A 14,956-nucleotide genomic window follows, 5' to 3' on the forward strand; every position below is an offset into this window, starting at 1 on the left:
GGAGAATTCCCGAAATCCCGCCCCACTTCCCGGCGGAGGCCGCAAACTTAGCGAGAGAACGTGACCTTATAAGACAGCTTGATCCAGGCGACCCCCAAATAAGGGATATAAACCAACGCATCAGATTGCTTGTAGATGAACACAAGCGGGCGAAATGGGAGGAGCACCTAAGAGGTTGTAACCTCTCTACCGGTGTGGGCAAACTTTGGTCCACCGTAAAGTCCCTATCGAATCCGACTAAGCACAAAGACAAAGTTTCCATCGCCTTTGGCGACAAAGGGCTGTCGGACGCGAAAAAATGCGCGAGCGCTTTCTGCCGACAATATATAATGCATCCTACGGTCGACAAAGATAGACGGAGGGCCAACAGACACGCACATAAACACAAATTCAGCGCGTCACCAATCACCATCACCGCTAAAGAGGTTGAGGACGCCATTGGTCGGGCTAAACCATCCAAAGCAGTGGGCCCAGACGGCATAGCCATGCCGATGCTTAAAAACCTAGGGAAAGAGGGGTTCAAATATTTAGCGCATGTCTTCAATCTGTCTCTTTCCACCTTTGTCATACCTGAGAAATGGAAAATGGCCAAGGTGGTCCCGCTACTAAAGCCTGGGAAACCAGCTAACATAGGTGAGTCGTATCGTCCGATATCTCTCCTATCGCCAGTGGCAAAGACGCTTGAAGCCATTTTGCTCCCTTATTTCCAAGCAAATTTGCAGCTAGCCCCTCATCAGCATGGCTTCAGAAAAGTCCATAGCACTACCACCGCGCTAAATGCCATTAGCACCCAGATAAAATGCGGTTTAAATCAATACCCCCACCATAGAACAGTACTCGTAGCGCTAGACATATCAAAAGCTTTTGATACGGTCAACCAAGGCTCGTTACTGCAGGACCTGGAAGGGTCTACCCTTCCCCCATGTCTTAAAAGGTGGACCGCAAATTATCTGGGTGGTCGGCAGGCATCGGTGCAATTTAGAAACGAAACATCAAAACCAAGGAGAATTAAACAGGGGGTGCCACAGGGTGGTGTCCTATCCCCACTTTTGTTTAATTTCTACATATCTAAGCTACCTACACCACCGGAAGGAGTCTCAATCGTTTCCTACGCCGATGACTGCACAATAATGGTCACAGGCCCAGGCTCAAAGATCGATGCGCTATGCAATAAAATAAACGGCTACCTCCCTGATCTCTCCAGTTTTTTCGCCTCGCGAAACCTGGCATTATCACCGACTAAATCTTCCGCGACCTTATTTACAACATGGACGCCCCAAATGTCGACCATTTTGAACATCCACGTCGATGGCACTACGCTACCGACTGTACTACACCCAAAAATCTTGGGTGTGACGTTTGATCAGGATCTACATTTTGGTGAGCACGCAGCCGCAATTGTTCCGAGAATTCAGAGCCGTAACAAAATCCTCAAATCCCTCGCTGGCAGTACTTGGGGAAAAGATAAAGAAACGCTCATGAATACATACAAAGCAATTAGCCAGCCGATTACGTGCTACGCGTCACCCATATGGTCGCCAAGCCTAAAAATCACCCACTGGAAGAAACTACAGGCCTGCCAAAATACTGCTCTCAGAATCGCCACGGGCTGTCTTCTTATGTCCCCAGAACACCATCTGCATAATGAGGCGAGAATACTCCCCATCAGGGAGAGAAATTAGATGCTGACCAAACAGTTCCTGTTGAATACCCAGAAACCTGGGCATCCCAACAGACATCTGATTGATGAACCAGCACCGCCTAGGGGCTTAAGGAGTCATCTCCGTAAGCATTTTGAGGAAATACGGCACCTGAGAACCCAGCCGTATGAAGTGAAAAAACACAAGCAGGTCCTTGGTGAACTCCATAAACAGGCGTCGGACCTTTATGCCGGGAATTGCCCGGTGAATCAGGTACTTAACGAAAATTATCCAAAACTTGCGGAAGAGGAACGCATACTCCCCAGGGAAACGCGTCTCACTCTTGCTCAACTTCGTTCTGGATACTGTAACAGGTTAAACTCTTACCTATCGAGAATCAACCCCGACATACAAAATGTATGCCCCGCTTGCAATGTGTCCCCACATGACACCAACCATCTCTTCAATTGTAATGTGGAACCAACGCGTCTAACACCCCTTTCCTTATGGTCCACCCCTGTTGAAACGGCAAGTTTCCTTGGACTCCCGTTAGAGGATATTGATGACAATTTGTGATCGGTCGCGGCTATTAGGTGGGGCGAGCATTGCTACAACAACAACAACAACAACTGGGAACTATTTGACACGACCACGATGAATTTTCTGGGTCACCCATATCTCTTTGGTGCAACCCTATTTAAGTCGCTAGCTTCCTTGGACTTACATTATATGATTTCGATAACGTTTTCTGAATGATGCACCTATTCGAAGGTGCAAAGCATTGTTAATTGAAGTATCTTGGGTTCGCTGGAGCCTCGCTTGTTAAATAAACAGAATCCGCCTAGTTAATGTTGGCAAATGGGTTGGAGAGGCTGCGCTGGCAACGTAGTAGACCTTTTGTTTTGTATAGTAAACTTGTTATTGGGGCATTTACGTTGGCCTTCTTATCAGTTATCTTTTTTAAAAGAAAAAAAGCTAAGCTAGAGACAAATGATTTTTATACAGATAACGATGAACTCTTACCTGTGAGTTTCGAGACATACTCACAGTTTTCTCTTTATTTCAGCGTACATAGTAAATAAAGCAATTTTTATTTTGAGTTAGATCTTTCTGCACATACGCGTTTGAATATTTTTGTTTACACATACATCTTTATGGTATTTCTGACGTTATGCTTTCCCTGCCTTTCACACAACACCTTACAGCCAAATAACCTCTATCATGCTAAATAAACCACTATCATATGCTTATGTATGCATGGATTATCAGTAAGGTGTGGAAAGATTGAATGATATCTCAGAAATACTCTGATCTTTGAATCGTTAAACTCTTTTCTTCAGACTGGCTAAACTTTACCGGGGCAATGTCATCTTTAGAGCTACTTTTTTTGCTTTTAATTTGCTGTTTCATTATTTACGTAATTCATTGGATTATACTGGACTGCAATGTGGAATTATGGTACAAAACACATTTTGGTGTACCCATTTCATCGATGCGTGGGCAAGTTGTTTGGGTAACAGGCGCTTCAAGTGGCATAGGAAGAGGATTAGCTCTTGTGTTGGCGAAAAATGGAATACGATTAGCGATATCAGCTAGAAGAGAACATTTGTTAGATTCCTTGAAAAGAGAATGCTTAGAGCTATCAAATGGTTTGTTATCGGAGAGTGATGTACTCGTCCTGCCTATGGATATGCTTAAGCTTGCGGACCACGAAAAACATTTCCAGATTGTTATAAATCATTTCGGACGTTTGGATGTATTAGTTAACAACGCTGGCCGCTCGCAACGTGCCAATTGGGAGGAGATAAAGATTGATGTCGATCATGAACTCTTTGAGTTGGATGTTTTTTCAGTTATGAATCTATCGCGTATAGTAGTACGCCACTTTGTGAAAAATTGTGATGGCCATGGACATATTGCAGTCACATCGAGTATTGCAGGTTTATGTGAAGTGCCTTTCTCAGCAACATATTGTGCAGCAAAAGCTGCAATAAACTCCTATTATAGGGCGTTATGTCTGGAGCAACGAAATATTGACGTTACCATATTTTGCCCTGGTCCGATTGCTACTGATTTTTTGCAGGAGGCGTTCACGGCAGAGCCTGGACAAAAGCATGGCGGAAGTACTAAAGGTCAAAAACGTATGACTTCAGAACGTTGTGGCGTATTGTATGCTTCAGCGATAGCTAATAAATTGAATCTTTCTTTTTGTGCAATGTTTCCGGTCGTCTTTTTAGCCTACGCGTGTCAGTACTCAATATTTACCAGTATTTTTAGAAGGTTCTTGGTTAAGGGTACATTAAACAGAATCCGTGAGGGAAAGATATAAAAATATAGGTATGCAGAGGCCTAAACTAGTTCGTTGTCATCGCTATTTAACATTATCCAAATAAGGGTACTAGCTGTTAGAGCCAATGCTTTAAAATTTTATAACCGCCGGTATGTGTTTTTTATTATGTATATAAATGAAAATTTAGTTTTGTATAACATTCAAAATAAATAAAAAGGCTGATGAAATTGTATACCTATTACATGTACCTATTCAACTGCTTATTTGGAACCTTTTAATGCTGCTTTAACATGTTCAGGTATTTTGATGCGTTTTCGTTTGCTCTTCATTTGTCCTTGCATTTTTGGTTGGTGCTTCATATTTTGTGTTTGTCCTTTTTGTTTTTTACTCTTTTTGCAGGAAAGTGGATTCGGATTCTTTGGTCCTTTTCGTTTCTTTGGCAATTTTTTGCAGTTTTCTTCTTCAGATAACCCACCTTTTTGCTTTAAACTTGCAATGCGTTTTTCTTCAACATTGGTTAATATGCTTTGTGATTTCTTGAAAACGTATTTTTTAGAAGCATCCGAAGGCTCCTCTAAAACTGGTGTTGCTTTGTGCAAATAGAGTAAGCTTCTGCCAGGTACTTTTCGAAGACTAGCTTGTAAGGTACGGTCCTGAGAGGCTATAATGTAGCGGCTGCTTTTTGTCTTTAAATCGATATCATTATTATTCTATTTATTCAATATAGATTGTATAAACTTTATAATTACCATTGCTTTAATGCATTTTGAAGCCGGCACTGGTACACCTTCGTGCCCACATTTGTGCACGTGGAAATTCTTCACAATCGTTGTGGCACCAGCGAGCGGAGCGCCAAGCGATTCAGCTTCTAGTATTATACATTGTGTGGTTAGCAATTTCATATTTGTCTGAAAGTATTTTTTTAACTGATCCTCGATTATAACTTTGTTCTATAAAATAAAGCCGTTGAAAAAAGATGCAAGGTAGGTTATAAACACAATATTACTTGTAATGCCGCTTGACAAAACGTGGCGTCAACAAGAATTTGGTACGGTTCCCGATATTCGAAATTTGTTGCAAAAAATGTCAAGGTTTTGTGCAGCTTCTTGAAGCGAGAAATCTTCATAGTTATGTTGTTTTCTCAGCATACAAAAAAGGAACAAATATAAACAATAGGAATAACCAATACTAATCAACATTTCATTACACCGATATCGATGCCCAATGTATCGGATTACCTCCACTAATATCGGATTCCCTCCATGATATCGAGTTTTGAAAGCCAGATTTACATCACTACTTTAAGCAAAGAGGATAGATATATCAAAGATATATCTATCCTCTTTGCTATGGTGACAACATAAGGGAAAATAACCATGTAGGAAAATGAACCGAGGGAAACCCTGGAATGTGTTTGTATGACATGTGTATCAAATGAAAGGCATTAAAGAGTATTTTCTTATGGCGTTAAAAGTATCGTAGACAAATTAAATGAAAAAGGGCGGAGCCACGCCCATTTTGAAATTTTCTTTTATTTTTGTATTTTGTTGCACCATATCATTACTGGAGTTGAATGTTGACATAATTTACTTATATACTGTACAGATATTAACTTTTCTTTTAAAATTTGAATTTAAAATTCTTTTTTTTAAAAAGTGGGCGTGGTCGTTCTCCGATTTTGCTAATTTTTATTAAGCAGACATATAGTAATAAGAGTAATGTTTCTGCCAAATTTCATCATGATATCTTCAACGACTGCCAAATTACAGCTTACAAAAGTTTTAAATTACCTTCTTTTAAAAGTGGGCGGTGTCACGCCCATTGTCCAAAATTTTACTAGTTTTCTATTCTGCGGCATAAGTTAAACTCATCTACCAAGTTTCGTCGCTTTATCTGTCTTTTGTAATGAATTATCGCACTTTTTCGGTTTTTCGAAATTTTCGATATCGAAAAAGTGGGGTGGTTATAGTCCGATATCGTTCATTTTAAATAGCGGTCTGATATGAGTGCTCAGGAACCTACATACCAAATTTCATCAAGATACCTCAAAATTTACTCAAGTTATCGTGTTAACGGACGGACGGACATGGCTCAATCAAATTTTTTTTCGATCCTGATTATTTTGATATATGGAAGTCTATATCTATCTCGATTCCTTTATATATGTACAACCAACCGTTATCCAATCAAACTTGATATACTCTGTGAGCTCTGCTCAACTGAGTATAAAAAGGATGCATGATTCGACATGATATTGCTATAGGGATACCTGGGAACTCAAACATTTTCACCTAGGACAATTTTTTGACCAGGACTTTTTCGACTCCAAAAAAAATAATTATTATTTTCCGTCCCTGGGCACAAGGATACTTGAGCCGTGTAATTGGCGTATTACTCTAGTCAACCTTAACTAGAGTTTAAACTGGACTGAAAAACCAGGCATTGGAGATGGTTCCTGGGCTGAAAAAACCGCTTTCTCTAAAATTTGTTCAAAAGTACCGACTATTGATGAAGAAAAAAAAACCCTGGCGGGTTAAGGCGTTAGAATATACTCGCGGTAGGTATGCCTCTCGTAAGAGGCGACTATAATACCGGATTCAAGGGGTTTGCTTAGCGCAGCCCTTTCAGGTTGCCAGCGTAACACATAGCTTCTCCGAACCCCATTGTCAACCTCAGCTATCCGTGGCGAATCCTGTTTCATTAACAGCCGAGGCTCTGGCGACCCCGAAGTCCTCATGGATTTAGGGGTGGGAGGGCGGGTTGGCCTAGATGGTCGAATGTGGTCATAACAAATCGTTCCCGAGATGGTCGGGCTTGGTACCGGAACGTACCGTATCTGCATCCGGCAAAGGACCATCAACTCGATAACACTCCCCAAGGCCTTCGGGGAGTGCCCTTATCGCTACAACAACAACAACAACATTGATGAAGAAAATTTGTATGTGAAATTTAGCTACTCAATTACCGATTACGAGTTAAGTACGAAGATTTACACATTTAATCTTGTTATGTGTAAACTAGGTCTAATGAATTTGCCTATACTTCCTATCTAAAAACCTGTAACGCCAATAGAGTAGGCGCTAGTTGTGATCATAAAATTTGGTAAGGCTACTCAAATATTCTGTCAAACAAAACATAAAAATCAACTACAACAAAAAATCACATCCACTTCTATGTTCATAGATAGGCGGCGATTCGAAAACGCAAAAAAATCAATTCTCCAATAGCGATGCCTATTGTTTTGCTGTGAAACTATTAAAACAAGTAGAAAATATCTTTTCAATAACCGCGTTTAATTTAATTAACTATAAAAAATATCAAACATTTAACTGAAGAACATGATTTAACGCAAGGTTTGTACTAAATCTTTACGAAATCTTTAATCTTTTCGTGAAACTACAGTAGAGTCTCGAAAAGTCCCCTTTTTGTACGCCAGAAGTTCAAATTCTAGATTTAAAATATATTAAAGAAGGAACATTTCTTAGCAAAAGCGGAAACGGCTTCTTTCAAAACTTTTCTGAGATGAAATACTGAGGATCGTTTAGCAGGTACAGGGAAAATAAAGTTGACGATTTGGGATGATTTTGTTTTTGGCGATTTCAATCCCAACTCTTTAATGAGAATATGTTCTGCTGGTAGTTAAGATACATTATTACCGTCGCCTACCCAAACATCTTCCTTTTCTTGCAAAATATTTTTAATGACTCCAATTACCAAAACGTAAAAAATTTTACAATGTTAGGATTTTGATTTCCAGCGGGCTCTATATAACAACATTTTCATTTTCCAAATATGGCATGACTAGTGAAACAAAAAATATTCCTTGTAATTAAAACAATTTATTTTTCTACAAATTAAGTTTAAGCTAAAGATTTCCCACTTATTTATAATACCATTGATTCAGCTAAAAAATTATTGCACATAAATTGATCAAATATAAGGCCTATAAGCTCTAAAGCTAATTTGAATGAATTATGATATGCCCAAAATATGTTTTAAGTTATAAGACTAGTATTAATGGATATTATTCCTAGTGCTACTCTTTTTTGCATAACTTTTCATGCTAAGAAATGTAATGTTGATGAAAACTATTGCACAAATCTATGATTTTTTAAAACTTATTTTAAGTCTCAAAAGAGCAAACAAAGTTATTGGTACTTTTTAAATAGTGAAAACTTACCTCTAGGGTTCCAGTAAATATGTTTTCTAAATATTTTGACATACATATTCATAGTAAAATTTTTCGGAAAATTCTTGTATGCTTATTTTGAATAAGTAATTCATCAAAACTCTTTTAATTAAAAAAACGATTACCTCTATTTAATGCAGAAATTCGATTAAAAAAAGCTATGCCATTTTCAAATATATTTTTAAGTAATTACTTTTCCATCTTAAAATCTACGTATGTATATGCACCTATGTGGTAAGAAGATTAACATTTGAAGATTCTTATTTTGCACAATCCACAAGTATTGTAAGCTCATTTAATATGGCATTTGGGTTAAAGCTTCAAAAATGCCTAATGGATGATGAAAAATAAATCTAATAAAATTTAACAATAGCCGTATTCATTCCCACGGTAATGCTCTGGATCTGGGAAGCAAAGGTGGTGTTATTTTTGTGCACCTGAGTTGTGATGATATGCAGATGACGCTGTTGTGTGCTAAAGGCCAAGCAACGACATCTATTTTTAAAAAAGCAGGTCTATTAAAGGCAGCGCTGCCAAACATTAAATTAACGAATTATCTGGCTCATAAATTGAACCAGACTTCTATCTGGATTTATCTGGCTCAATTGATGCATTTACATGCAAAATTATTTATGTGGCTCAGGATCTTTGAAAAGGGATGAGGACCAATGTTGATGATATAGAGAAGAAAGGCTCAACAGCGAATGAATGTGGTTAGTTAAATTATAAATATGCTTTGTGCATTGCTGCAAAATCGCACCATTGGACCTTCGTTGTACATTTAAATATTGCAATAAAATGTAATTTTGTGTTTCGCCTATTGCTATACATTTTTATAATTATGTGGCATAATTTGGATATGTCATAAACAAAAACAAGGTAAGATGCTGTACAATCAATTAATTTCAAAAGACGTGTTGTTGCGGGCATCGTTGGGTGTAAAATGTACATATTGATGTTCTAATATTTTAATATAATTCAATAAAGCGAAATCATATAAATAGAAAAATTTACTTTTTTATACATTTAATTACAAGTTCTATAAATAAGCCTCGATCATTTTATCGAACTTTAAAAAACAGTAACTGGGGGAGAAGCAAAGAATTGTGCTTTTCTACTTTAAATCAAGGCGAACGCAGTACTCGTGATAATTCTCCATACAACGCCTTGGTACAACAATATGTCAGTTATGCCTAGTTTTTAGTGCGAGTTTAAACTCTAGTTAAAGTTGATTAGAGTTTAACCTTGCTAATTTGTTCGATAACATACAATTAGGCTCACCTTAACTTAAGCCGCCGACGTGACAGGGTTAAACTCTAACAACTTTAACTGGAATTTAAACTCGCACTGGAAACCCCGGACTTAATCGAAACCAATGACTTGACTTGGGCTTCATTCTGTATTACGAACGATTCGCATCCAAACGATTTTGCCTAGCAATGGTATTCTTTATAATTTTCGTTCGGCATTTGTTTTTCTTATTTTATGTCAAACAGAAAGGCAGAAGCAAGTGTCAAATAATATGTTGCCATCGTGTAACATATGCAAATAACCAAGCAATTCGTCAAAAATGGTAAAAATTGAATTAAACCAAAGAAAATGTTCATTGATTTCAATTAACTGACATATTGTTGTACAAGGCGTAGTATGGAAAATAATCAAGAAGAAACAATCAGCTTTTCGGATAACAATTCGTTACTACACTTTGGTAATGAATTTGCCTTGCTTTGTATGCCTATATATTTTCTTATTATTCTTTTAAATAGTCATGTGAGATTTGCGTTTTACTAGATATGTGAATATCACGTTCTTACAATCTAATATCAAAAATAATATCAGCTAATTTTACAAACGTTTTAAAATAAAGAACAGTACAAGAACATCTTATACTAAAGACGATCTTCAGTTAACGTTAATTGGAACTTTAACAGACCAAGGAATAATTTCCAATCAGCGATAAATGTGGATGTTGAAAACAGCCCAAATAGATTAATTCCTAGATTTGATTAAGCTGATCAACACTTTTTGTATATGTATGTAATAGAAATAGGCTACAATGACCAAAATTTGCTTTAGTGCAAGTCAAAGGACTCTACTATTTCAAGCCCTACGTTTCGCTAATCTTCTTAGCTTCTTCAGGGGCAGACTGCATTTATTAAATAATAGTATAATACACCACAAACAACAACGTTGAACATGAAACATGAAAATAGAAAATTATAGAACTTAAAATTGAAGAACTTTTTGTGTAAATGTCACATTAAGATAAAAAACTTACAATTTATGTGTATAAATATGTAATTATAATTTACATAATTCACAGTTGTCATTAATAAATAAATTAAATTCAAGCCGAATTTTAAAAGGTTTAGATACCCTTCTGTTTAGGTATACTTGTCAAATTGGACTTTGATCCATAAGTAGAAAAAACCAACAATTATCATAAACAAGATAAATAAGCGGTTGAAATTTTTTTTAACTCATGTAAGGAACATTTTAAAGCTGATGTTATTGATTACTTTCGTTTCAATTAATATGTTCCAGTATTCCTATTAATATATAAATGTTTGTACATGTGTATTTATTTAAGCCGTAGCGATTTTTTTACAAAAATTTTTGTTATAATGTTGTTGTTGTTGTTGTAGCGATTAGGTTACTCCCCGAAGGCTTTGGGGAGTGTTATCGATGTGATGGTCCTTTGTCGGATACAGATCCGATACGCTCCGGTAACACAGCAGCGTTAAGGTGCTGGCCCGACCATCTCGGGAACGATTTATATGGCCACATTAAACCTTCAGGCCATCCCTCCCTCCCCACCCCCTAGTTCCATGAGGAGCTTGGGGTCGCCAGAGCCTCGTCTGTTAGTGAAACGGGATTCGCCGTCCGAAGGTGAGGTTGACAATTGGGTTGGAGAAGCTATATATTGCGCTACACAACCCCTTGTTGTATTTATAAATTGTTACCATATATTTTTCTATTTCGATAATTTTTGTTTAAGTTGTTACATATCTGTGAGGACTATGTCCGGTAGATAATAAATAAATAAATGTCATCAGTGTCTGTAAACACGAAAGAGGACACTGATTACATTTCATCCGCTTATTTATTATGTTTATGATAATTGTTGGTTTTTTCTACTTATGGATCAAAGTCCAATTTGACAAGTATACCTAAACAGAAGGGTATCTAAACCCTTTAAATTTTGACTTGAATTTAATTTATTTATTAATGACAACTGTGCATTATGTAAATTATAATTACATATTTATACACATAAATTGTAAGTTTTTTATCTTAATGTGATATTTACACAAAAAGTTCTTCAATTTTAAGTTCTATAATTTTCTATTTTCATGTTTCATGGTCAACGTTGTTGTTTGTGGTGTATTATACTATTATTTAATAAATGCAGTCTGCCCCTGAAGAAGCTAAGAAGATTAGCGAAACGTAGGGCTTGAATAGTGGAGTCCTTTGACTTGCACTAAACAAATTTTGGTCATTGCAGCCTATTTCTATTACATAGATTAATTCCTTTTTTTATAAAAATGAAAAATCCCATTCCATATTTTACTAATCCTTAAACAAAAATGTTGACCGTAAAATCTTATTCCATGATTCGCTACCATTTTTTAAAACGTAAATTTTTCAATTGATTGCACACACGTTTCTTAAGCTTTCCAGTCCAATCGATATTCGTCAACCATAAGCAAATGCTGCGTCGTGTGCCAACCTACGAAATAGTAAAAATATGTATATACGATATAAAAAATATGTTAAAGTGATTTCAGGGCGAATAGCGGCTGCCCTATCATCTTTAGTAATCAAAAACTGTTCCTACCTCCTTTTTGTGCCAAACCGACAAATTCTTGCCATTTAGATTGGATCTCCCAGTATTTCTCCTTTATTTGATTACGATCTTGCAAGTAAGAAACGGCAAAAAAATACGCTTTCAGAATATCTTGCGCCCGAGTATCAAAATGCAAATATACACCTATGCTTTTTTTATTTTCAGCAATAATAAATCTTTCATGGGGATCAAATGAGGAAATAATATTTTCAATTGCATGAATCGTTCGATACTCGTCGATAAGTGTTCTTATGGATAGACCAATGACGATATTGAGTGATACCGAAACTGTTTGACCGATAGTGACTCGTTCCATTTTATTTACCTGAAAAGGAGCAATAAAATAAAAAATATTAAAAATAATAAATATTAAATTTTTTCTTACCTGCTGTGGTGTTAACATCCGACCAGACCTAAAATATTCCTCTAAAGCGATTAAATAACGCGATTCATTGAATGTGCGCAAACATACAGCTTTAACTGCTTTTAGGTTGGCATAAAGATGTAATACAATTACAAGAACAAATACGCTATATAAAATGCTAAAATAATAAACTATGATAAATAACGTACTAAAGAAATAGCATATTTTAATTTTGCTGGATTATAAGTACTTACGTTTGACTTTTTATAATGGTAAGTAAATAAAGGCCAACAAAAGAAGCAATCAAGTTGACGAAAGTTTCTTGTGAGCTATCCTTTGATGCGACATCTGCTAAATTGCTTCGTATTGCATGATGCTGCGTCAGAGCAGCACGTGTTGCGCCACCTTCAATAAAAATGAATATATATATTATATATATATATATATATAAATAAATATATATATATATATAAATAAATTATTACCTGCAACACCGACAATTGATTTCATTACTGTTGTACAGCACAATAGTTGTGTACTCCAATGAAGATATTTCGGAAGCACATATATCTCGATGGCCATTGCTAAATCGTTCAGCAAATCAGCACGTAGTCGCCATTTCTTAGAGTCTACATCCAGCTGTGAACCTTTCCACCACGAAAACAAAATACGCCCCATATGACCGCTCCCCTCCTTTAGAATCCATGTTATTGTGGCTGAATATGCGCTAATGTTATCATTACCAACTCCAATGCCCTTAAGTATAGCGTGTGTACAGAGAGTGCCTGTGAAGTGAACGATAAAAATAGTTAAGCTATTTTAAATTAAATCAGAATACGATTATAAACCAATCGCGAATATTTATAGTGACTAACCACATATTGTACTGCAAAATGCTTGAATTGTGTCCCAAACTTGGTATGCTCCATAATCGTCGCTGACACTATCCGGATATCCTTTAGGTAAAAATATATTTTGAAGCAAGCGAAAGAGAAAAAATTTCTCCTGAATCACCAATTTATCGCTACGCAATGGTACACGAACAATTTTATTTTGATCTGAAATTGTTTCATTCGATGTTTTAGATTCGTAAATGTTTGTGATAGAAAAACATTACCGGCTGGTGTTATATAGAGAATTTCCTCTCCCTTGGTACCATATTGCTCTCGGAAATGCACCTTCATTGCTATAGGCCAAATAATCCTCTCTAGATTAATATATCACAACCAATTCGTTTGCTTCTAGGTATATATTTCGTAATGAAACTCCACCGCAAATTTGTTGGCTTAACTCAGCACAGGTTCTTTATAGTACGAGCTAATTGTGGCTTCACAGTTGCATATTCCTGAGGAATACGTAAAAACTCAATTAAATAATGTACGATTGCTTAGAAAAAAAATTGCATTGCCACTTTTTTCTTATCAAGGTCCTTGGAGGAAATTGATAATGCAAATTCTGAAATTAGAGGTCCCTTCTTGATGACGTTACTTGATATTTGTCGTTTCAATGGACTAATTGCTATAAGCCATTGCAAATAATCATTGTCTAAATGTAATTTGGCCTGTTGCAACAGAAAATTAGAAAAATAATCAACTTTTAAATACGTGGACTCTAATATCCTTTTAATTAATATTAATTAAAGTAGACAGCTTTTAACAAATAAAATCATTGCTACCAAATCTGTTAAAAAGTAAGATGCCAGATGTCACCAAAAATCCAACCTAATATAAACGCACGCAAGTCATTTTCTGACAAAAATGTCTCATGCACATACAACTTGTATGAGAGCAACCCAATTTGAATTTGCTGCGTACTCGATTTCCAATTTTTGTTCTGCGTGACATTTAGATTTGACGTTTGCTTTACATTGTCGCATTGCATGCTTATTTGGGTTAGGGCAAAAAACGCCGGTTATTTGCGTGAGCTAAAAAACGCAGTGCGGTGTTATTAGGTTGGCTCGTAATGAAGTTTGCAGCAACACCAAAGAGGATAGATATAATAAAAGCCACCAGTCTGCTTTGAGTGGCGAGTAACTCGCTGGAAATTAAAAAAAATTGGTGCCTAATGTTTTCCATGAGTGACATTTTCAATTGTCTCGCATTTATCCATGCCGTGTAGGCACCTTATTAAAATGTAATTTTTGGAAAGAGGATTAATTAATTAAATACATTCGGAAAAATAAACACAAATAGCCCACGAAAATATATACAGACAGTTATGCACATGCGATTATCCTAACCAAAACCATTATGTAAAGTAACGAGAGACGTCACTTATTATATTTATCCTCCTTGGCAACACGATACATTTGATACTTTAACCAAGTGCAATCCCGTATATCTGGCGCAATTCCGCATATTTGATAGCTTGCTTAAATCAAACTGACTTGTCGTGCCTCGACTGTTGCTGCTTTTATACTGTTTGGTTTCCTCGTTAAAATATTTCTAGGCACTTCTATTTCAAGAATTTACTAGTTAGTTACCAGCTATAAAATTACCAGCTATAATTATGTTTATAGCTTCTCATATGCGCGTGTATATGTGAGTGATACTTGCACAAATTATTGCCTACTTTTGGGAGTATATCAGATATATGCATGTGTTTGTGCGTTGCTCTTCGCTGTTTG

General features: G+C 36.4%; 3 protein-coding genes and 1 long non-coding RNA gene across 5 annotated transcripts; 2 read left to right on the plus strand and 2 right to left on the minus strand.

Annotated features, from left to right (window-relative positions):
- Positions 1-2,833: 2,833 nt before the first annotated feature.
- Positions 2,834-4,177, plus strand: LOC137241399 (dehydrogenase/reductase SDR family member 7). The gene is made up of 2 exons (XM_067768952.1): positions 2,834-2,913; positions 2,981-4,177. Exon 2 carries the CDS (start codon positions 3,004-3,006, stop codon positions 3,967-3,969), a length of 966 nt encoding a protein of 321 aa, XP_067625053.1. The 5' UTR covers positions 2,834-2,913; positions 2,981-3,003; the 3' UTR covers positions 3,970-4,177.
- LOC137241400 (rRNA-processing protein UTP23 homolog) lies at positions 4,059-5,204 on the minus strand. Its single transcript, XM_067768953.1, has 3 exons — positions 4,937-5,204; positions 4,680-4,880; positions 4,059-4,616 (listed from the first exon to the last, which is right to left on the minus strand). The coding sequence occupies exons 1-3, from the start codon at positions 5,054-5,056 to the stop codon at positions 4,191-4,193; spliced, it is 747 nt and encodes a 248-aa protein (XP_067625054.1). The 5' UTR covers positions 5,057-5,204; the 3' UTR covers positions 4,059-4,190.
- A 2,549-nt stretch (positions 5,205-7,753) lies between these two features.
- LOC137241403 (RUS family member 1) lies at positions 7,754-14,012 on the minus strand. 2 transcript variants are annotated; one of them, XM_067768963.1, is made up of 8 exons: positions 13,819-14,012; positions 13,448-13,675; positions 13,206-13,388; positions 12,816-13,115; positions 12,585-12,735; positions 12,352-12,508; positions 11,958-12,291; positions 7,754-11,849 (listed from the first exon to the last, which is right to left on the minus strand). In XM_067768963.1, the coding sequence occupies exons 2-8, from the start codon at positions 13,512-13,514 to the stop codon at positions 11,788-11,790; spliced, it is 1,254 nt and encodes a 417-aa protein (XP_067625064.1). In that variant the 5' UTR covers positions 13,515-13,675; positions 13,819-14,012; the 3' UTR covers positions 7,754-11,787. The 2 variants fall into 2 exon arrangements, with proteins under 2 accessions (XP_067625064.1, XP_067625065.1); XM_067768964.1 differs by having other exon boundaries at positions 13,742-14,012.
- Positions 8,795-12,516, plus strand: LOC137241405 (uncharacterized). The gene is made up of 3 exons (XR_010949995.1): positions 8,795-8,998; positions 11,793-12,042; positions 12,132-12,516. It is a non-coding gene; the product is annotated as an uncharacterized lncRNA (long non-coding RNA).
- Positions 14,013-14,956: the final 944 nt, after the last annotated feature.

The sequence above is a fragment of the Eurosta solidaginis genome, chromosome 2 (assembly GCF_040869045.1).
Source record: "Eurosta solidaginis isolate ZX-2024a chromosome 2, ASM4086904v1, whole genome shotgun sequence".
In the NCBI taxonomy this organism is placed as follows: Eukaryota; Metazoa; Arthropoda; class Insecta; order Diptera; family Tephritidae; genus Eurosta; species Eurosta solidaginis.